At 38.4% G+C, this 24641-nt stretch overlaps 1 protein-coding gene and 1 pseudogene across 1 annotated transcript in view; both read left to right on the forward strand.

Moving 5' to 3' along the window:
* Window positions 1–24641, forward strand: part of FTO (FTO alpha-ketoglutarate dependent dioxygenase) — a 344072-nt gene that overhangs the window by 108717 nt on the left and 210714 nt on the right. Inside the window, exon 4 of the mRNA XM_006207838.4 lies at window positions 6951–7094. Within this exon, the coding sequence (XP_006207900.1) occupies window positions 6951–7094 (144 nt within the window). The remainder of the gene's footprint in view (window positions 1–6950; window positions 7095–24641) is intronic.
* Window positions 4081–4464, forward strand: LOC116281897 (large ribosomal subunit protein eL34-like; annotated as a pseudogene).

Below are 24641 nucleotides of genomic sequence, written 5' to 3' on the forward strand. Positions count from 1 at the left end.
ATAAATTTTCTCTCAAGAACTAGTTAGTAGAAATAAATCAAGTTGGTTAATTTGCAGGGGCAGGGGAAAGTTTTGGACATTTTAAAGTTGATGTTTAAACTTAGGTGTTCTTTGGTATTTTGTCACATCTTCTACTCTTCTACTTTTTGTAAAAAAAAAGTGTTTGGTTAGTGGTGCTGGGAATGCAGCAAACACACTGAGACACTTAAAATCCTTGCAGTGTTTAAGGGCAAATAGGAGCCGGTTGCCTCTGCTTGTTTCCATAATCACACGGGGCAACAGTAATCAGTTGCAGTTGCTATAGATCATTACAAGTTGATTTTATTGAGAAAGCGAGCAATGCTGTATTTATGCAATAAAAATCTTATCAGACATGCAGGTTCCCTCCTTCATACCCAGCCCATGGGGGAAACAAACCTTCAACGAAACATTTTAATGAACACATTTCAAAGGTGCTGGATATATGGGAGCCACCAGGAAACACTGATTGCAATTACTGTCTCTGTTTGTCGGTCAGAACTTTATTGGTGCCATATTGAGAAGAGTGCGAGGATGAAAGTTCGAGGGCAAAGCAGTCAACCCGCCTGTGAGCCTATAAAGATGATGGTTTATTGGAACATCCATACTCCGTGGCGTTAAAACTGCCTGAACGTTGTTGTCTTTGTAGTTTAAACATCATTTCTTTTTAAAGTGACGTTGTGGGTGATTTGACCAGAGAGACATGAAAAACCTCCTTAAAATGTTTCTGTTCTTTTTTCCTTGGGGCGTTTTCTCTCTCCGTTATCATTAAGATCCTCTAGAATGAAGCAGCCTGAAGCTTTGGAGTATCACAGATGTGAACATATGATTTCTCATAGCAATATGCTTTTGCGGGCGGGAGCTGCTTATCAAATAATTTAGCATTAATTATTTTATTATGTTCTCTGCTGGTATTAGTCACATGACTTTACTAGGTATTAGTCACATGACATCTTGATTATTTTATTCTGCTTGGGTCCTCACTAATATGTGCCCCAGGCATCTCTATCAGATCACAGACATCAAGACTCTAGAGCAGGGGTTGGCAAATATTTTCTGTATAAAGACCCAGAGAATAAAGACTTTCAGCTTCATGGGCCTCCTGGCCTGTGTCTTAGCTATTCAGCCTTGTTATTATGTGTGAAAGCAGCCATGGACAAGATGTGAATGATGATCCTGACTGTGTTCCAGGTAAACTTTGTAAGAGCAGGTGATAGGTCTGACTTGCTGGTGGGCCAGAGCAAGGTTCATGGGCTTAAATGCCTGTAGGAGACAGGGAGAGCCTGCTAAGGAGTCAAGTGGCCAACTGGGCACTGCCACTGGCCGAGAGCATGTGCCTTGTCTAAAAGAGGCAGCGACTTCTTACCTGCAGCCACTTGTGAGTGGCCCAGTGATACCCGATCTTGTAATTCAAGAGTGGTGGGAAATTGGTATCTTTACGCAAGGCACTTTTATCAGCTGGCAACTAATTTAGATTTGTTTAGAAAATGTCATGGTGGTCAAGTTATCTACCTTTGTGAGCTCTCTTCTGGTCTACAGGATCTAGTTTGGCAAATTCTGCTGTTTTCAGCTCCAACTTTGTATTATGTATAAATAAGAACTTCCTGGAGATTGTCATCAAACATGGATAGCAAATATCTAATTCTAGTGGTGCTAACTACCTCTTCCTGTGCGTGCAACATACACCAGTAATCAATCAGACCACTCTTGCCTGCTGAGCCTGGAGAAAATTTCGAAGTAATTTTCCACCTGGGCTCAAAAAGCCCACCACCAATGAGTTAGTTGTGTCCTCTGGTATGTACATTATTTGTCATCCCTGTTCCAGAGGATTCTCTTTAAAATATTTTTGGGATTAAGGTAGGAAATGGCTTTAGACTTTTTAATTGTATGACTATTCTTAAAGAAACCTAGGTAAAAATTTCTCTTCACTAAAAAGTACTTGAAAGAATATGTATCAGAAATTACAGCACATAGGACAGAATGTGAGATTCTGTTCCTATGGCGGTATCAGATTTTAGATTCAAATGTAGGGTATTGAAGACTGTCCACACTTGGATGTGTCCTTAAAGGTTTTAGTAGCATTCCTTCTTTGAAGAGACCATGAACTTGGATTTCTGGTCTGTTTTTTTTTTTTTTTTTTTTTTTGCCACCATACCTGTGCAGAGTAATGGAAATGAATGATTATCACGGGGAATTCTGTTTTTTCTTTCTCTTACTGCCTCTAATCCTGGTGCACAGTTACTGCTGAGTAAGATGTTCAGAATTTAGGGACTCCGTATGGATGGGTGCCACCTGGGATTATGTCCTTTTGGATCATATATGTGACATGCACATGATGGAGCCCAAGGAAAACACGCTTTATTGTCTATTTTGATTGCATCAAGCTTAAAAAATTGTTTGAACTGAAGTACTGTCAGTTACAATGTGTCACTTTCTGGTATACAGCACAATGTCCCAGTCAGGAGTATACATACATATATTTGTAAAACTTTACATCTTTCATACTCTACCCTCTGAGTCTAAACTGTACTTGTTTCAAGTTTGATCATCTCCGAGAATTCTGCTCTATCCGTTCTAGCCCTCGGTGAACCTGTCTCTTCTCTAGACCTCTTTAATATTGAGAACTGTACTAATTTAGCAGTTGTGCTTTACATCATTTGATTTAATTGGCATTTGTTTCTTTTCCCCTCCTTCATTAATTCTCTTCCCACCATCTAGCACAGTGAGGACCGCGAGTGGTGTGAACTGAAAGGACATTTTCCCTTTAAGCAAGCAGTTTAGTCCACGTGTTCATTGGGTGCCTTTTATGTGCCAGTTACTAGGACACTAAGTGTGAGTGGACAGAAAAACAGACCCAGCCCTTGAAGACCAGAGTCTAGTGGATTAAAGTCTAATGGAATTTAAAACGTTCCCCTTTTTAGTAATCAGTAATGAACGTTTACAACTCCACTGGCAGAGAAGCTCCACTGGGCATAGCTCTTTGTTTCATTCATTGGTATATATCAGGTGCCCAGGTCAGTGCCTAGTATACAGTAAGTGCTCAATAAATATTTCTTAAATGAGCTTTTAAGGTTTGATGTGGGCGCAGGACTGTTAGTGAAGTATAGTGTGTGCCTTTCCTGCCAGAAATATTATATGCACATACGCACACATGTGTGTATGTGTTTGTATTTTTTACACAAATTATAATGTCCTCCTTTCTCTTAAAAGTATAACAGCTAGTTCTGCTTCAGTGTATACTCATATTACTTTAAGTGACTATATAGTGTTTTATTGCCTGGACATTTCATAATTTATTTAACCAGAAACTTCTTGATGAATATTTAGGTTGTTCTAATCTTTTGCTCTTATACGCAGTGCTACCATAAATATCCTTGCTCATTTGCAACTTCTGCAACTTGGAATTTTAGAGTACATTCCTAGAAGTGGTATTGTGGAATTCCTCTAAGTTCAAAGGCTTTACGCATTTGTAGTTTTGATGAGTATTGCCAGATAGTCCTCTGCAGAGAATGTGAGCGTGCCATTTTGCTACACTCTTAAGTGACACTGTATTTTATGAAAGTGTTTTTTTCTGATAGGTAAAAAATATCTATTGTGGTTTTAATTTGTATTTCTCTTACATGAATATGTTTAAACATCTTTTTGTATGTTTACGTACTTTTATTTCATTTCATGTGTTCTGTCTTTATAACTTCTGCCCTTTTTTTTTCTGTTTAATTGTTGATCTTTATCTTATTGATATGTGGAAACTCTTTATATAGTTAAATTCCCTGGCTATGCTTGCTTGTTTTATATTTCTACATGAATTGTAGAATTAGCTTGTCTAGTGACCAGCCCCATTCACTTAAAAATCAATCCTCTTGATATTTTTATTGTGTTGTGTCAAATTTATAGATGATTTAGGGAGAACTGACATGTCCATGATGTTTCGTCTTGTTTCCCAAAAACCTAACATGTCTTTACATTTGTTTACATGAGTCATTGGGGTTATAAAGAGCATTGTCTTAACTTTGGGAATGTTTCTAATGCTTCACTGTTAAAATATGCTGGCCTTTGCTCCTCCAGGGTTTGTAGCTAGAGGCATTCAGAATGGTCCAGCATTTGACATACTGTCGCAGGCTGTCCTACAATACAGCCTCTAACAAAACTAGGCTGTCCTGAGCCCCTGGTAATAGAATTGTTTACCTTTATACCAAGAAAGTTGGGAAAGCACCAAAATCCGCATGTGGTGTGAGCCCAGGCCGACTTCGAGGAGTTCACACTGTGAGACCTAAAGTTCTCACAAGACTGTCTAAAACAAAACGACATGTCAGCCGGGCTCATGGTGGTTCCATGTGTGCTGAATGTGTCTGTGACAGGATCAAGCGTGCTTTTCTTATTGAGGAGCAGAAAATTGTGAAAGTATTGGAAGCACAAGCACAGATTCAGAAAGCAAATAAAACATGAGGCTTTTTTAAGTAATAAAAAAAGCGAAACACCTTAAAAAATGTGCTGGCTTTGGGATTCAGATAAATCTGAAGTGTATCATGTTAAGGAACTAGCCACCTATTGCTATCTTATTGAGGTGTTTTTTTTTATAATGAAAGAATTTTTTTTTTAAGTTTCACTTTATTTATTGGGGGGAGGTAATTAGGTTCATTGATTTATTTTAATGGAGGTAGTGGAGAATGAACCCAGGACCTCATGCATGCTAAGCATGTGCTCTGCTACTGAGCTATACCTGTCCCTCAAAAGGATGTATTTTATCAAACACTTTCGTGTATCTCTGGTGACTCATGAATTTCTTGTTTGTATTCATCTATGAATGTGATGGATTTTAAGTACAGGTTTTTGCATATTGAACTATCCTTGTATTCATGGAATAAGTGCTCCTTGATCATAGAATGCTATTCTTTTAATATGCTGCTGGATTTGGATTCTATTTCCTTAAGTAGGTCTTCCTCAACTTACAGTGGGGTTACCTCCCAATAAAATTGTAAAGCTGAAAAATATCATAAGTCAAACTGCATTTAATACACCTAATCTGCTGAACATCATAGCTTAGCCTAGCCTGCCTCAGGTGTGCTCAGAACACTTTTATTAGCCTACTTTTGAGCAGAATCATCCAACATGAAGTCTATTTTGTTATAAAATATTGACTATCTCATGTAATTCACTGAGTGCTGTATTGAAAGTGAAAATTAGAATGGTTGTGTGGGTACAGAATGGTTGTCAATGCGTTGGTTCTTCACCCTCGTGATTGTGTGGCTGCTCAAGAGCTACCCCTGCCTAGTATCACAGGACAGACACTATTGTCCTGCGTATCACTGGCCCAGGGTTGGATTAAAATTCAAAGTATGTTTTTGACTGAATACATACTGCTTTCATACCATCATAAAGCTGAAAAATTGTTAAGTCAAACCATCATTCTGGGAACCCTCTATATTATATTTAGGAATTAAGCATTAATTTTCAGATGTGAGACTGGGGTGTGTGTGTGTGTGTGTGTGTGGACTTTGATTCATATTCTAGCTTTATGAAACAAATTTGGACACTTGTCTATGCACTTGAATAATTTACACCATATTGAAATTACCCACTTTTAACTGTTTGATAGAGTTCTCCTCTGCAACTCTCTAGGTCTGTGATTTCGTGAGAGAGAGTTCTTTGACAGCTTTCTTTATACCTTCTGTGACTTGTTTAGCTTTCTGCATCTTCTGGGGTCGATCTTGGTCAATAATATTTTCCTAAAAAACTATCCATTTAATCTGGATTTTTTAATTTAGCTACACGGACTTGAAGCAAAATAATTTTCTTTCATTTTCATTGGTACCTGTGGTTATTTCCTTTCCATTTTTAGATTTTTTTTGATTAAAAATAAATGACATATTAAAAATATTCTAAATAATTTTTTTTTGATTTTTAGTTGAATAAGGTTTATTTCACTGATAAGTATTTAACATTTGTTAAGAACTCTCTTTTTCCAAATTATTTAAGTGGCTTACAAAAATACATATAATAAAAAACCAATCAATGGAGACAAAAAAGAGCATGTTAAAATGTAACTATAATACAGCTGACCCTTGAATACAGGTTTGAACTGGGCGGGCCCGCTCACGCGGATTTTCTCAGCAAGCCCCCACTACAGTACTGCACGATCTGCAAGCACTTGGTTGAGCCCTCAGGTGCGGAACTATAGACACAAAGGGCCTACGGTAAAGTTTTTTATTTTCAACTCTGTGGGGCTCAGCACCCCAATCCCCGTGTTGTTCAAGGGTCACCTGTCCTCAGAACACTTGCTGTGAGGACCTCTAAGGTGGGTGTGCAAGCTGGACTTGGCACCTAGGTTCAGTTCTCTCCCCTCATCACCTCTTTCTAATCCAGAAGGCTCGAATGCTACGTGTGGGAAAGATCACAGGTCACTAATCTTGTTTTCCCTGTAAAACACACTATCATGTTGCAAATATTTGTCGTAACTACAGTTTTGAAGTACCAGATAATTCAACCTATTCTAGCACTCAGGAGTGAGAAATGAGCATAAAAGTTATGATTAAAAAGTTGACCCCCACCTTGAGTCTGACAAAACCTGGGTAAGTCCTCAGTTGTCAAATAATTTTTTTAAGTGACATAAAAGGATTGTATAGTTCACTTATCCATATTTTATTAAAAATTCAGTTATTCCTAAGATAACTATTATGAAACCGAGAACTTTTATTGTTTTTTTAATTCTTGTTTTTTACTGAAGTGTAGTCGATTTACAACGCTAGATTTGGGTGTACAGCAAAGCGATTCAGTTACACATATACATACATGTATTTTCAGATTCTTTTCCATTACAGCTCATTACAAGACATTGAATATCGTTCCCTGTGCTATGCAGTCGGTCCTTGTTGTGAAACCGAGAACTTTAGATGAAACATCTCCTTGCTGATTACTCTTTGCTCTTTTGACAGGTCCTGAAGAGGAAAGCGAGGATGATCCTCAACTCGAAGGCAGAGACCCTGATATCTGGCATGTCGGTTTCAAGATCTCGTGGGACATAGAGACACCTGGTTTGGCAATACCCCTTCACCAAGGAGACTGCTACTTTATGCTTGGTAATTGGGAGGATCAAAGCTTTGTTGATGCTCTGGTGTCTAAGTTTTAGATTATTGGGTGCAGACTTCGAATATGTCTTTTGAAATACATTTTTCAAGTATTTTGTAGTGATAATGAAACTTCTATCTGTAACAATTTTTTTTTAAAGCTACTGCTCATTTTAAAAGTTGGTTTTCTTTTCATTCTCAGTGTTTATGGAGTTCCCCAAATGTGCTAAACAGCTTTCAAGATTTTTCATTAGAGCTACCAGATCATCTAAGTCAACTGATCTGTGTGAAGTTTTCAAAAGATGTCACTTTGCTTTTGGACACTTTGTTCAAGAGTTTCTGATAGCATTTTGCATCTTTAAAAGAAATGAGAACCAGAATGGTGCTATTTTTACTAGCTTTATTAATTTTCTGTATATAAAAGTAGTGCATACACATTGTCAAGATTCAGCTATTTTCTATTTATTTAGTAACATCTGATTGAAAAGGTAATACATGCTCATTGTACGGAAAAGAAGTTCAGAAAAGTATGAAATGAAAGAAGAATAAAAAAAATAGGTTTTTAGTGAAAGTCTTTTTTTGCTGTGAATTTAGTTTCTTCTCAGGAACAGCTGACCTGACGGCGCAGCCTTTCCCTCCCCTCATTGAGTTTCTCTCATTTCCCTCATTTAGTTCTCTTAGGGGCAGTGTTTCAGCTGTGGTCAGGCTAAATGAAGCTGTAGAGCATTGTGTTTTGCTTCTGTGCTCTGAGTTTTTTGTTTTATTTTTAGATTCTCTATTTGCTTTCTGATGCACAGTGTGCGAACAATATCTGTTTCCCCTCACAAAGCCTCTCAGGGTTTGTTCTGTCCTTGGCTCTGACTCCGGATTATTTAGGGTTGATCTCACTCTTACCTAGCTAGGGGAGTAATCTCCCCATGTGTTTGGTTTTAGAGCTAGGAAGCGCCAAGGCTTAAACTCAGTATTTATAATAAGAATTATTTCCCAATCAATAGAGTGTTTGTAGAGGGCCCACTGTGTTCTACGTGCTGCATAAGGTTCTGGAGGAGAGAGTGGAGATGGCTAAAACTTGGTCCTTGCCTTCTAGGAATTAAGAATTTGGAGTAGCCCTTGAGGCAATTAGCTCAGTAAATGTTTTCCAGGTGTCAATCATTCTCACATCGATGTCCAGGTTCTTGCCAGGTCCACGTGCTCCCTGTACTGTTGTTACTTATGTAATATTTCTCTCTAGATGAAATCACTTTTTTTCTTTCACTGAAATGAATCTATTTTAGGAGACTTTATATCGCTATCTTAAATGGAAAACCAGCTTCCCTTGGCATAATTAGAGGAGTTGTATAAAGAGAGAAAGGAAAACAGTATTAAGTGCCCTCTGCTTTTGTTTGCTGCAGGTCCCAAGCCCGAGTTCTGGTCTGTCTTCTGTAACTGTTACAGACAGGTGTTAGCTGCATAATGGTGCCAGTCTCAGACTTTCCCCTCCATGTCAGAGGGTAGATCGGAAGAGCATTGTGTAGGGAATTACTTTCTCATGGTGTGATTCCGTGGTAAATTCTTCAGTTCTTCAATTCTTTTCATGGATGATTCCTGCATTTGTGAAACACAGAGCTAAGTAAGCCCTAAATCTCTCGCCTGCCGTTTGCACATCGCTTTACAGTTTACAAATCAGTTTCACATAAGCTGTCTCATTCAGTCTCCAAACAACCTTATGAGGGAGACGGTGCAGGGGTTGTTCTGTTCTTAAGTAATTTGCCCATGGTCCCTCAGTTCGTGTGAGGCAGAACAGGGACCAGTGTGGGTTGCAGGCTTCATAGACAGTGCTTGTCTCACTCTAAAAGGGACCGTTTAGATTTGACCTTGATTCACTGAAATCTCTATGTGGAAATGCTTTTAGGGTTAAGGCCATCTCTTCACCCGCCCCTCCCCTCCTTGCCTCAGGAACTAAGTTGGTTTTCTGAAGTCTTTGCCACATCGCTGAGCAACATTTGTAGGTAAAACAGACTATTAATTCATTTTTTAATATACCACCCAGATGTGGCTATTTACCATGAGTATAAGTGGGTGATCATTTCAACCAATAAACCACTTTGCTTTTGGACACTTTGTTCAAGAGTTTCTGATAGCATTTTGCATCTTTAAAAGAAATGAGAACCAGAATGGTGCTATTTTTACTAGCTTTATTAATTTTCTGTATATAAAAGTAGTGCATACACATTGTCAAGATTCAGCTATTTTCTATTTATTTAGTAACATCTGATTGAAAAGGTAATACATGCTCATTGTACGGAAAAGAAGTTCAGAAAAGTATGAAATGAAAGAAGAATAAAATAAAAATCAGGTTCATGCCTATTTTAGTGCATTCCTTTTCAGCCTTTTCCCTAGATGCACATATAGCTGTATCTGGAATAATAGTAGTATATGAATAACAGCTACATTTATTGGGGGATTAATGACACATCAGACCTTCTTTTAATCTTCTCAGTAACCCTGAGAAGTAGATGTTAGCTATATTGAGAATGAAAATATTAAGGTTAGACTGATGTAGTGCCTTAGCCCTGGTTGCACAGCTGGTAAGAAGCATGGATTGGAACTTGTCCTTTTATCTCACTTGGGCTCTGACACCCATGTCCAGCTCCCCCACCCCCATACATGGATGCCCTCCTCACCCCACGATGCCTCTGCCTCACCTCAAGGACTAAATTGTTCAGAAGAGAAGAGGAGAACGTGACGATGGTGGTTATCTGCTTCTTTCTTTTCCATTTCTTATTCAATGTGTTTTTCCATATGTTTTTCTTGGCTCAGAAATACATTAATAGTGAAAGCATTAAATAATTACATTGTCCTTTTGACTTATATATTATAATGAATATACTTTTAAAAATCTACTGTGGTTTCCTTTAGCTATTGGAGGTGATACACAAAAGGGAGTGTTACTGTTTTATAGGAGCTGATATCCAAGACATAACATCTAGTCCTGACTTCCAACTCCTGCCTTCAGATCTCAGTGAAATAACCGACAACCTACTGAGAGGGCCAAACCTAGCACACTGTACCCAGAGTTTGTATTTAGGATATATTTTCTTATTAAGATGTCATATTCGAGTTCTAAAATGAATTTTCCTCCCTCTCCTCTTAGACAGAACAAAACAAAAATAAAAGCAACCATGGTCCAAAGCTACCTTTTTCTCTTTATGTTTTAAAACCCGGATACTATACAGAGCCCTGTGGAGGGACCTCAGCCCTGTGCTGATATCTGAAATCTGAACTTCATAGCACTTATGAAAAGGAAACAGTTTAGCTCAATTTATAATAATATATTGGTCTGCAGAGGAAGTGCAGACTGAACCCTGCTGTCTCAAGTAAATACTCCAGGGGTGTCTGATGGGGAACGTGTCGGGTGCCTGTAATAAATCCACTGCCTGTGGAATTGAGTGAAGGCCCTGCTGGCAGTGCCTGAGGACACGCTTAACTGGGGTTGTCACGGTTTTACTTTTAAATTGGAATCTTTGCCCTAATCTCAGAGTTAGACATGACCAGATTTGCAAGCAGATTTACAATTTTCACTAATTTTCCAACCAGGACTTCAAAATACACTTAGAGTAAAAAAAAAAAAAAGTACACTCTGGTCTTTCTCAGAGTAGGATGATTTACTTTGCCACAGATGTTTTCCATAGACTGAATGCAACCAGGGAGCTAGGGACCTAAAAGTGGCTTGGAGGCAAACTCTGGGTTTGTTCTTTTTGTGGAACAGATTATACAGTTCAAGGGACATCAGCCAAATTATGTTCATTAACCAGGAGCCGAGGGTGGAAGGTGGGATGTTTCAGGACAAAGGTGAGTGCTAGGTAAACATTTCAGGCAAACCTCCTTTTTCTCCCCCCCTTAATTTATTATTATTATTTTTTACGTGTCACTCTTCATGACTCTGTTCTGTCTGATCGCTTTCCTTTTGTTTCATTAAATCCAACTACATCTCATTTGCATGTATCTGTCATTACAATAACGATCAAGCTATTTCAAAGCTTCAGTTGCCAAGTAAAAATGCCACAGCCAATAACGAAAACAGCAATATAAAGTGCAATGCACAGTGTATCCTTTTTGGTTTGGCTTTCCCTCACCAACACTGTAGGGTAGAATCATGAAAGGCTGTTTCCGGTCAGGTGACCATGTTCCAGACTCCCCTCTTGTCCGCTGGTGATGCACTGTAAACACCCCGCTGAGCCTTGGCCTCCCCTGTAAAACTTCACAATGCCTGCCGCCCAGGCTTATTGTGAGGCCAAATCAGAAAGTATACGAGAGAGTGCTTTGCAAGCCCCGACTTGAAGGTGGAGACTCATTCTGAAGACTGGGAGCTGGGCCCTGGTCCACGGGAGAACCAGCGAGGGAGGGCCTGCCACCGGAGTGCCGAGTGTTGTCTTCTCTCCCTGCTTCGTGCCCTGAGTCTTGCCAGCCTGGCACCTGCCCATTCCAGGTGTGTATTTCTGTAGCCACACGAAGGAACTACAAGAAAGGGACATCTCACCAGTAGATTCCTGAGGATGAGGAGAGTGGACGTCTGGCCGTTGTTGGCCCAGGGCCCCGCGGGAACCGCCATCTTACCTTGGGGGAGGCTGTTTCCTTACAGAGCCTGGCCTCTGGCTTTTCATCCACTAGGTTCCCCTTCTCTGAAATACCTTCGGCTCAGAGCAGCAAGGCCCAGGGCACTGTGGACGTTTGATGTGGTGCAGCCTGAAAGCGTGCCCTGCTTCTGTCTGTGGAGTCAACACGAGCTCTCTAGTTGGAGTTTGTAGCTCTGTGAGCAGGAAGAGCTGAGGCCTCCGGGACTTTAAAGTCGCTTAACTGGGGCTCCTCTGGGACTTCCCTGGGCGACTGTGGCAGCTTTGTTAATCCTCCAGGTGTCCCTCCCGCCCGCCCTGATTTAGACGTTGCATTCAAAGGAGAAGGCTTGTGGTATTTCTTCCTCTGACCCCGTTCCCTTCCTCCCTCAACCTCTGACTGACCACTGGAGTAAAAAGTACCGATAATATATAGCTTAATCATAAATTCTAAATAATTATACTTTATTACCTCTCATGGGTCTTGAAATGTAGGTGCTGTGTTGTGCTCTCTGCCGAGGCGAGGGAATAATACAGCAGCGGTAGTAAATTATAACTCCAGGCTGCGTCGGTAAGCTTGAGGAATTGCCATTTAAGTGGAAAGTGCTTGAACAGCCAAATGAGCACCTGTCATGTTTATTTTCAGTTTGAAAAGTAGGAACATGACAGTATAGTTCCAGCTGCTTGTCCGACGTGAGCTCACCCTGTTCTTACCTGCTCAGCAACTGCGGTATTTGCTTCCCGCTGTTCACTTTTGTGGAGTGGAGGTGTCTCTCCTCCTGAAACTTTTGCTCTAAAATATGCCCCTAAATGCTGACATTTTCAAACTTCGGCTTTTTGACTTCATACCTGATTTATTGGTATTGAGTCAAATTGGGGAGAGGGCATGGCTTGTGTAATAGGCTCTGAGGACAGGACCTGCGTGTATTCCTAGGTACTTGGAAGGATTTGCCAATCTCTTACGCTTTCGTATCATATCCGGCCTTTTTGCTGATTTCTGTATTATTTATAAGGTTGTGAACTTGACTTGAAATGCACGTGATGAGGTACGACTGTGGGCCGAGGCTTTGGTATAGTTTATCTGTTTCTCATAACAAGCCTATCAGGTAGGTGGTTGTCCATTTCTGATCACCATTGTTTCCCAGAAAAGAAAATTGATGGGGATTGACTGCTCATGGCTACGTGGTGTCTTTTAGGGATATGGAAAGACTCTGAAATCAGTTTGTGGTGATGGTTGCACAATCCTGTGGCCATACTAAAACACAGTGAGTTGTATACTTTCTGTGAATTGTTTGGTATGTGAATTATATCTCAATAAAGTTCTTTTTAAAAAAGGAAATTGAGGCTCAGAGATGTAAAATGGCGGGGAGGGTGTAGCTCAGTTGTAGAGTGTGCGCTTAGCATGCACGAGGTCTTGGGTGTAATCCCCAGTATCACCATTAAAATAAATAACTGAATAAATAACCCTAATTATCTCCCCCCCCAAGTCGTTAAAAATAAATTAAAAAAAATTAAAAACAAACAAAAAGTAAATAAATAAAAATTTTAAAAAAGAGATGTAAAATAACTTGTTCACGGTGGCATCCCTAATGAAGCTTGTGTTTAAATCCAGGTTTTTCTCAGACCAAAGCTATTCTTTTTCTTACTGAACTATGCCGTCTCTACTAATGATGTAGTCACGGAATCCTTTTCCTTTAAAAATGTGGAAAAAATATTAATTGAACAATTAATAGATGAATACACATATATTCCCATTGTAAAGGATTCAGACAATGTGGAACTATGTAGAATAAAATGCGGAAGTACTTTTTACCTTCCTCTATCAGGTAGTTTTGTGAGCATTAACATAAATATAATTATGTCAACATATTAGCATATATGTTAATTAATATAATTAATATATTAACATATATGTTGCTTCTGCTTTTTTAAAAAACACAAATGGAACTTTTTTTTTTTTGCTTTGGCTGTTCAGGGGGAACTTTCTTATATATATTATTATAGTACTTGCTTTTTAAAAACTTAATATGTTCTGGATATCTTTTCCTATCAGTACCTCATTTATATTATTGTTAGTATTATAATAAAAATGTACTAAATAATAAAATTGTAGCTATAATAAAATATGTACCAAATCAAAATGTATGTATTAGGAAATAAAAATTCAAACAGTTGAGGCTGATCTGAAATGGAAAGTGAAAAACATTTTTACACTTCCTCCCAAATTCCATTTCTTAGAAATAACTACTTTTCACTGTATTTATATTTTATTCTTTAAGTGATTGTCTCCTTCTTAACTCTTAAACACTTCTTAAAAGCCCTTAAAAACTCATTTTTCTTAAAAACTCTTAATACTTCTATATTTTCATCCAACAACTTGAAGCACTATCAATTTTTTCACAAAGAAAAAGGTGGAATCGGCTGTCTTATGCTCTCTCTCACTCTCGCTTACTTTTTTTGTTGGTTAACATCTACTTTTAGTTTTTTTCTCTTAATTGGTTACTTTTATACCAATATATAGATGCTCTCTCTTAACTTCCAGTATTTCAGCCATATCATTACTTTCACATTTTTGAAGCTTGTAACGTTTACATACTGACCTGTAATTGTGATGAGATGACGGTGCCTTCTTTGCATATTGACTCTGAAATTTGAAAACCAGTACCTACCAGTGCTTATGTAGTTGTTATTAATTGTAGAACCAGGGTGACTGAATTCGTAAATAGAAGATGTCATCCACTGTCATCACTAAACTGGCGTCAGTTGAAAGGGTGTATTGTAAATGTCAGGTCAAGATTTTATACCTCATCAGACTCTCAGAATTGTGCTACATTATTTAGCTAGCTTTGTATTTGAACCATGACTTTCTTGTGTAGCCCTCGCTCTCCCCCTGGAATTCATAATTGCCTTTCTTTGTTCTTACTGATAGAAGACCCACGCTAAAGTGATAGCTCTATGTCACTAGGTGTTTTGTCCTACTACTTATTTAATGTTTTGATAAATACTGGCTTCTGCAAACCCACCTGGCTCAGTTATCATACTGAGATTTCTTCTCATTTGCACTCCTTTGCAAATTGCATTTTTACATGGGTCTGTGGCTTTGTCGTTTCTGGAACTTTCTGAAAATGCCTTCTACCTACTATATTTTAGATCCCTAAAAACGTGTAACCTCTACACTACCTAACATAGTACTTTGAACATGGTAGGCCCTTTAAAAAATAATTATTGAATCAATGAGTGAGTGAACGTACCAAGGATTGGCTCCCTCCCCCTCCCCACCCCATTTCATGGCACTATGTCTTGGCCATATAGGCAAAAGGAAATATTTATTCTATCCCTGAAAGCTCTTGGCTGGAAAAGGTTTTGAAGCCAGGTTTTGAAGTCCCTCCTCAAAACAGATGGCCATTTACCTAATGTTCTGGGATCTCCAGGGGCAGCTTTTAGAATCTTCCATAGCATTCTGTTCCTTCAGTGACCCATGCTTTACTTCCTCATATCTAGTCCCAATAATGTGACATCATGGAATTTTCCAAAATGACACAGTGTCTGGATCAATCTGTACTTTCTCTGCCAAATTTTTGATAAGACCATAAAAAATGTATTTTTTTTGTTTTTGTTTTTTTGTTAAGCTGAGGATGGATGTGTTGTTATGAATTGTGAGGTCCTTTTATTCTCCCGTGTTTCATTCAGTCAGTCATACTGTATTGAGGTAATTCTACATCTGGGTTGGGTGGGTGGAATTTTCCCCTTTTGCTGGCAGTCTTAATATGCCCTCTTTGACTGTCTGTCTCTGTAACATAACTCCTAAAAGCAAGAGCTATGGAAAGGAATTTTTCAGGCTTTTAATTTGATTGTGTATCCTGTGTGTGTTCTTTGCCACTTCTGTAAAGACAGTGGAAGAATGACCATGAATGAAGCCTTTCAAATTTTAGTTATTTTTTAATTGATTTTTGTTGACTGAGCGAGCTCAGGACTGGACCAGGAATGAGCTTGACTCCCCTAAATCAGCCAGTCCTACATCAGATTTCAAGGCCAGACTGTATACCCCATGATGAAAGAAGATTCACTAAACTCTTTCTGCTGGCTAGTTCTTCTAGGCCCAATAAACATTTAAAAAATTTTAAAAGATATAAATTATAGTCCTTGGGCAATTCATTATAGTGGCTTTGTCCTCAAAATCTGCCTTAAAATTGGTCCTTGCACAAACCTTTCTCCTTATATTTGTTCGTACTGTTCCCTCCACCTTGTCATGTTTTTCCCTTCATCTAGATACAGGTATAATTCACCTACTTAGGAGTGACCTTAAAAAAATTTAATACCTATAGTGGCAGGGCCACCGACCAAACAGTGTGGATGCTGTGACTGTCCTTCACCTCCGGACTAGAGCTAAACTTTTTCAGAGCCAGTATTATATGTATCCTTGTACACACAGCACTTACTGCCTTAGACATGATAGAGACTTAGCCAAGTATCTAGAGAGAACAGCCTTTTTTCTCCCTAGGTATTAGCCAGAAACCATAGCCATCTTCCTCCATTGCCAGTGGAAAACGGTATGTAAGATAGCAGCGAATAAAAAGGGAAGTCGGAAGGTATATGAAGGAGCAGAACTTAGAGGTTTAAGTGGCTGCTTCTGTTTCATTCATTAACTTTATTTGGGATGTTCTGGTCCCCACAGTTCACTGGACCAGTGGGCAGATGTCATGGCTCTGTGTATCCAAAGGGGGAAAAGAAGAAAACTACTTAATTCAAGTTTTCTGTTGACCTAACCTCTGTCCCTTCTCATCTCTCCATTTCTGCAATTCCTTCTGCCCTCCAGCCTTTTGAGAAGAGTTGCAACTTGGAAGACTAAAGGCAGCCCTGACCAAAGTGGGATTAAAGTTCCTTTTGCCTATTTAGAAAGCAAAAAGGAATTATTAACCTCAAGAATCTATTCTCTTCACAGCCCAACAGCAAACCAAGCATTCCATAAAAGTTAATTTAAAAAAAAGAGGGAGAAAGGTGTGTACCCTGAGGTCACCTTTACCTCTGTACTTGTTTTTATGAAAGAGTTTTCAGTCTCCATGGAAAATTGTGTTGGGGAAGATTTATGAAACTAACCAAAGCTCTTCTCGCCTTCACTGATTGCAGGGTTCCACCATTTTTATTTGGGGGATGAACCCCTCTTTTCTGAGGACCTCTTCATTGAACATTTCCCTATGAGTCTTTTAAAAATAATCATACTTATTGTTTTATTTTTTATTGCTAAGTACAAAAGTAATAATATATATCATCTAGTCAAAGAGGCTATCAATTTTAAGATGTATTCCAATTTCAGAGATGTTAAATATGAAGAAAAAAATGTATACCTTAGAACTCATGCTCATTGTAGAGAATTTACAAGCTATAGGAAAGTATAAATTGAATAACAAAAATACATCATGAGGGAGCGGGTGTAGCTCAGTGGTAGAACACATGCTTAGCATGCTTGAGGGTCCTGGGTTCAGTCCCAGTACCCCCACTAAAAAAAATAAATAAATAAACCTAATTACCCACCCCTCAAGCAAAAACAGTAAATAATTTTAAAAAACACATCTTCATATCACCACACAGAGATAATATCATTCATAACTATTTGGTCTTTCTCTCATGGTTTTTCTCTACTTGAAAATACATGTTTATTTTGTCTTTTTTAGAAAATTCATATCATGTTAGATAATAATGTTTTGTGTCATATTTTTTCCCTAATACCTTTATATCTTGAACATTTTTCCTTATGAAATATTTCTTGAAAATGTGATTTTAAAAAACAGCTTAAATAAGAATCCCCTACTTTTGTCATGTAATTCATTTCCAGTGTTTTGATATCACATGCATCCCTGCAGTGAACATTGTTGTACATACATCTTTGTCTCATCTCTGATTATTTCTGTAGGAAAAATTACTAGACGTGGAATACATGGATAAGGGATGAGCATGTCAGTATTTGAAAACTGTACGTATCATATTGTCAGACTGTTAATCAGAAAGATTGTTTTCAATTTACATTCCCACCTACAGTGTATGAAATGTGGTTACTTCCACCAACCTACTTTATCTCACCCTATGCAGTACTGGGCATTACAATTTAAAATATTTTTGCCAGTTTAATGAGTGAAAATAACATGCTATTTTAAATTGCATTTCTTTACGGAGGAGACTGAGCACTTTCCATGTTTCTTGGCCATTTGTATGCTTCTTCCAATTACTGTTCATTGACTGGTCATCTTTTACCCATTTTTCTGTTGATGTGTGAGTGTTTTTCTTGACATTTACCTTGTTCAATCCTTCTGCCTAGTTGCCAGGTATTTTTTTTTAATGTACTCTTAGATTTTCTATATAGAAATTTTTTAGGTGAAGCATCTCTCCTTTCAGATAGTATTTTTATATTTGCATTAAATGAAATAAGCCTATTTGAAATTATTTAACTACTTTTACATTCACTGCTAGTCTTTTTTATATCATGATTTTAATTTAATTTAATCACTGTCTTGGTCAGCTAAAGTTAGGGGAATGGTGGTAGCATAGTTCTCTGAGTCTTTGCATTATTTGAGAATGACTTTCTATGCCTTCACATATCAATATCTCCTTGAATGGCTGTAGGATTCTTGAGTAACAAGCTCTCCACCTTAAAACTATACAGATGGGTCCCTTGACCTCTGATGTTTGATGTTAGGGAAATGTTTGAGACCATCTTCATTTTGGTTCTATTGTAGTAAATTGTGTTTTTGCTTTGGACATTTGTCGTATTTTGTATTTAATTTTTGAACAGAATTTGTTTATGTACTTGGTTGACCATTTTGTAATACAGACTCAGGCCTTTTCACAACTTTGGAAAATATTCTTCTGTTATTTCTTTGTTCTGTCATCTCTGCTTTCTGCTTTCTTTCTAAGATTCCTGTTATATCTGTTTCTAAGATTCTTGATATCTGTTATATAAGCTTATATCTGTTATGTAAGCTTCCAGTCTCTGCCCCTCATGTCTTATTTTTTCTGTCAGTAATTTTGTTTTCCCTCTGAGTTCTGGGGGAATTTCTTGACTTCTCATCCACCTCAGAAATGCCATTTTTCTGCAGCGCGCATTCTATTGTTCCCTCCATCTGTTATCATTTCAAATGAAGCAATACCTGTTTTAAAAAAATCACCTCCAAGCGGCCTTTCATGATATCATCCTGTTCCATCCTCATGATTGCCTTCCCCGTTCTCACGGATGCAGTGCCTTCTTGAGTGAAGCAGCTTCTTGAAATATTGAGAACTTTATAACCATTTTTGCCTGTCAGTTTGAGTAACACTTTTTCGGAAGAGACAGTTTCAGTTGAACTGGTTCCTTCCCTTAGAAATGTAGTCTTTTGCACGAGCCTTGTGATTTGTCCTGCTTTTCCTGTCTGTGTTTCATTCTAGAAAGGACTGGCACTGGCTGGCAGATAGGTATTAAGATTGCTTCTGTGAAAGCTTAGTATAGATTCACTTGAAAGAGGAACGGAGAAAATGTGTATGGCCAGATGGCAGACTTGGTAGACTGGCGTGTACTGAGTAACTCGTTTTTGTCTTAGGTGGTGTAGATGCTTGCAGTACAAGCAAACCGTGGCAGCTAGACGGCCCGTCACTGGCGTACCTGCTTGATCCAGTTCCCACCCTCAGCAATGCCTGGTTCTCTTCTCAAAGTGGTGCTTGTGCCTGTAACACGGCTGGGGTCTGTGGGTCCCACAGGTTGTGTGCACTTAAGGCTGCCCTGCAGACATGAGAAGCCTGCCCTCTGGGTGCCCCTTAGCCTTTCCTGCCCCGCCTGCTCTTCACCTTCTGAGCTAGAGAGTGAGTGCTTCTCTGAAGATCTGCTTGATATATTGATCAGGATGCTGCCCTTCCATAATCTTACCCCACTTACACTGTATCTAACACAGTTCCTCATGATGCCTGGCATATTGAGCACATTTCCCTAATACTTGCACTGAAAGAAGTCCTGATCTCTTAATATTCTGTCGATCGTCTCTTTGGAAATCTAGGAAGGGGTCTGTGGAGGCTGGGGTCTCTACTGTTCATCTTGCCAGGAAGCCTCCCCTCCCCCTTTCATTGGCTATTAAATTCTGAAAATGTTCTCAGTCATGGATGTCCCCACATCTAAGAAAAATAAGGTCATAAATATTAAGATTGAGGGATGAGAACGGACAGGTGAGTAAGAATGAAAAGCTTCAGTGATTGTGTGAAAGTGGGAAGATTGGATTTCAGTATTGGGCTCATTTAGCTCAGGAGTGCCTTTAGGAAAGCTCCTGATTGTTACTTTAAGAAATTTGGGATGCAATAGCCCTGGTGACACACTGGACAACAAAACCAAGGAAAGAAGGGCTGGGTTAAATTTAGGGTGACCAGCTGTCCCAGTTTGTCTGGGGTGGTGGGGGTGGGGATCTCAGGATTTGGGACTTCAGTGTTAAAACCAGGAAAGTCCTGGGCATGAATTTAGTCATCCTAGCGTATATTATGCCTTTGTATTTGTGGTCTCTTATATATGAGATGAGATTTCATGCTACAGTGAGTGTCTAGAGTTCTCTTCACCCACCGATAGAGCACGCAGCATTTAGCCTGTGAAGAGTGAGAGCTTCTTTTCCATTTGTTTTGTTGAATAAATTCTACAAACTCTGATTTCCACCTGAATACAGAGTCGGTCAATTTTTAGCTGTTTTCTGAGATAGCTCTGGCAAAGGGATATTCTTTAAAATGCTTTCTTTTAAAAATTATTAGTATTAGTCTTTTTTTTTTCAGTATTAGTCTTTCAAGCTAGGAATGTCTTTAGAATATCCTTTGAGATGTACAGTCCATGAAGCTTGAGCCACTTTTACAGATGTAGAGTTTTAGATAAATTAGAAGCTCTTCAATGAAAATTACAGGGTTCTTTCTTAAAGTCATGAAGGATTAGAGACAATTGGGAGCAATTTCAAAACAGTTGTTTGATTAGAGAGTTGCCAAGGATTTCAATGAAGGTACCAACCCCAGAGCATTTACTTCTAATGTTGTTTGTCACTTGGCCTGCCTTAGATTGGTTGCCCCTCGCTGGAACAAAAGCACTTAGCAAATATGTTCATGAAGATGATTTTTTTTCTTCCTTATAATATTTGTAGATCCTTATTAATAATAGCCTAGGAGTAATAAGGCTTTCGTTTGGGTAGATGAGAATGGTATCTACATGTTTCTTAGAAATGATTTCAACCCTTTATGGGAGTCTGGCCTGGGCAAACTCCTCCAACCTCTGCATTTTTTTTTTGTTGTTGTTTGTTAGTTTGGCTTTAAGTCCCCCTTTGGGCAAAATAGTTCAGATCGACTAGAAATCCTCAGATGTGGTCCTTAACCAGAGTTCTCAGAGACGGCAAAGTGGAAGAGAGAATGGACGTGCGGTCTTCTTCAGGCCTAAAGCCACACTCCTAAACCCAAGTCAGCAGAGGCCGGGTCTAACTTCTTCCTCTGTGTTAGCTTTCCTTATTGTCTTCGTATTTGCCGTTAATGCTCCAAATGTACCCCTGCCATTTTCTCCTCACCTTTCATTGTGTTTTCTGCTATTGTTCATATAGTGTCCTGTTGGTCTGTGACTTACTCATCTTCAGTTTGTTGTTGCTCCTGTGAAAAATTGTTCTTAATTTCACTGTATCACTCTGCTTCCCCAGTCCATTAGCAGGTTCTATTATTTTCCTCAAAAACTGCTGAATCTGATCACTGCTCACCGTCTCCTCTGCTGTGACCAAGTCACGGTCAACTCCTGCATGGAAGGCTGCAGCAGTTTCCTGACTGCTTCAAATCTTGTTCCCTTTTTTAGTCTTCTCTTTTTTCTAGAAAGCCACCAGAGTGGTTTATTCCAACTTAGATCCCCTCTACCTTTTTTCCCTCTCTGCTTAAAATTTTCTAAAGATTTCCCATTGTGTTGAGAATAAAACCCCCAATTCTTACCATGACCAACAGAGACCTCCTTAATCCGTTCCAGGCCCCACCCCGCCTCCACCGTGCTCACTGGTCTGCAGTCTCCCTGGCCGGTCTTCTTCCTCACTGTCTAGCAAGCTCATGCCCACTAAGTGCCCTGGCCCTTGCCCTTTCCTCTGCCTGGAATTCTCTCATCCCAGACCTTGGCATTGTAGGCTTCTCATTATTCAGATCTCATCTTGGCTTAAATGTCACCAGTGAAGGTTCCATACCAAGTAGTGCACTGTTTCCCTGGACCCCCACTAATTCTTAAACTCATTAAATTATCCTTTATTCTCTCCAGGGCACTTCCCATCTGAATTTCTTGCTTATTATCTGTCTTTTCTAGCATTATGTAACCTCCATGAGAGCCGGGAGTTTGTTTTGTTCACTGGATCTGGAATAGTACTCATCACATAATAGTTGCTAACCCAAGTATTAAATGAAGTAATGCAAATAAGGGTTTTCCTCTGCCCGGAGAACTCTGGGGGAATTTCTTCCTGTAGTATATATCTGTGTATATTATGAGTCTCAAGATGATGAACCAGGCGTTCTTAAAGAATTTTCCAAAGACTTTTCAGTTGATAATTTAAAAAAAAAAGTTTATATTTTTAGAGCAGTTGTAGGTTCACAGCACAATTGAGTGACAGGTTTAGAGTTCCCATATAGCCATGCCCCCAAACATACATAGCCTTTCCCACTATCAACATCCTGTACCACAGTGGTACATTTGTTATGGTCAGTTAACCTACATTGTCACCTAACGTCCATATTTTACATTGGAGTTCATTCTTGGTATTGTATATTTTATAGATTTTTTAAAAAAACATATTATGACATGGTCCAGCATTATAGTATCATACAGAAAAGTTTCACTGCCCTAAAAATCCTGTGTAATTCTCCTATTTGTCCTTTCCTCCCACCTCAACTCCTGACAACTTTTTACTGTCTCTATAGTTTTGCCTTTTTCAGAATGTTCTAGAGTTGAAATCATACAGTATGTAACCATTTCAGATTAGCTTCTGTCACTTAACAGTAGTTATTTGTAAGTTTCCTCATGTCTTTTCATGGCTTCATAGTGTTTCTCTTTTTAGTGCTGAATAATATTCCATTATCTAAATGTGCCACAGTTTATCCACTCACCTACTGAATGACACTTTAGTTGCTTCCAAGTTTTGACAATTATGGATAAAGCTGCTATAAACATCCATTTTCAGGTTTTTTTGTATGGGCATGTTTTCATCTCATTTGGGTGAATATCATGCAGTGCAGTTACTGGGTCTGGGAGTAAGAGTGGGTTTAGTTTTGTAAAAAACTGCCAGACTGTCTTCCAAAGTGACTGTACCATTTTGCAATCCCATCAGCAATGATTGTGAGTTCCTGTTGCTTCATATCCTCACTAATATTTGGTGATGTCAGTGTTCTGGATTTTGGCTATTCTCATAGGTGTATAGTGGCTATTTGTTTTAATTTGCAATTCCATGACAAATGTAGTGAAGCGTCTTTTCATATGCTTATTGCAATTTGTATATCTTCTTTGGTGAGCTATCTGTTCAGATCTTTTGCTCATTTTTTTAATACAGTTGTTTTGTTTTCTTATTGTTGAGTTTTAAGGGATCTTTGTATATTTTAGATAGATCTTTTACTGAGCATGTGTTTTGCAAATATTTTGTCCCAGTCTGAGGCTTGTCTTTTTATTCTCTTGATAGTGCTTTTCACAGAACAGTTTTTAATTTTTATGAAGTCCTGTGTATCTGTTCTTTCTTTCATGGATTGTGCTTTTGGTGGCACGTAAAGAGTCATAACCACACCCAAGGTCATCCAGATTTCCTCCTATGTTATTGTCTATGAGTTTTATACATACACATTTTACATTTAGATCTATGATCTATTTTGAGTTGATTTTTATGAAAACTGTAAGGTCTGTCCAGATTCATTTCTGGAGCTCTCTATTTTGAAAGGCTATTAATTATTGATTCAATTACTGTAGTAGATATAGGCCTATTCAGTTTGTCTATTTCTATTTGTGTGAGTTTTGGCAGATTGTATCTTTCAAGGAATTGCTCCATTTCATCTAGTTTATCAATTTGTGGGCAGAGAGCTGTTCACAGTATTACTTTATTATCTCCTTAACATTCATAGGTTCTGTAGTGATGTCTTCTTTTTTGTTCCTTGTATTAGCCTTTGTGTGTTCTCTTTTTTTTTCTTTTTCTTAGCTTGCTTAGAGACTTGTTGACTTTATTAATCTTTTCAAAGAACCAGCTTTGTTTCAATGATTTTCTCTATTGATTTCCTATTTTTGATTTTTTAAATTTATGCCTAAATTTTTATTATTTTTAAAATTCTGCTTCCTTTAAATTTAAAAATTTGCTATACTTTTTCTAATTTCTGAAGATGGGAGCTTGTATTATTGACTTTAGAGCTTTCTACTTTTCTAACATATGCATTCAATGCTATAAATTTGCCTCATAGCACTGCTTTTGCTGCAGCACACAAATTTTGATAAGTTGTATTTTTATTTTCACCTAGTTAAAAATATTTTTAAAATTTTTCTTGTGATTTCTAATTTGATTATATATTATTTAGAAGTGTCTTGTGTAGTCTCTTAAGTATTTTGAGATTTCCCAGTCATCTTTCTGTTACTGGTTTCTAGTTTAACTCCTTTGTGGGCTGAGAGCAGACATTGTATGACTTCTGTTTTTTTAAAACTTTGCTAAGGTGTGCTTTTTGTTCAAGAATGTGGTCTATTTTCAAATGCTGGAGAGGCTGTGGAGAAAGGGGAACCCTCCTACACTGCTGGTGGGAATGCAGTTTGGTGCAGCCACTGTGGAAAACAGTATGGAGATTCCTCAAAAGACTAGGAATAGACTTACTGTATGACCCAGGAATCCTGCTTCTGAGCATATATCCAGAAGGAACCCTACTTCAGGATGACACCTGCACCCCAGTGTTCATAGCTGCACTATTTACAATAGCCAAGACATGGAAACAGCCTAAATGTCCATGAACA

Source organism: Vicugna pacos, chromosome 9 (genome assembly GCF_048564905.1).
Source record: "Vicugna pacos chromosome 9, VicPac4, whole genome shotgun sequence".
NCBI lineage: Eukaryota > Metazoa > Chordata > Mammalia > Artiodactyla > Camelidae > Vicugna > Vicugna pacos.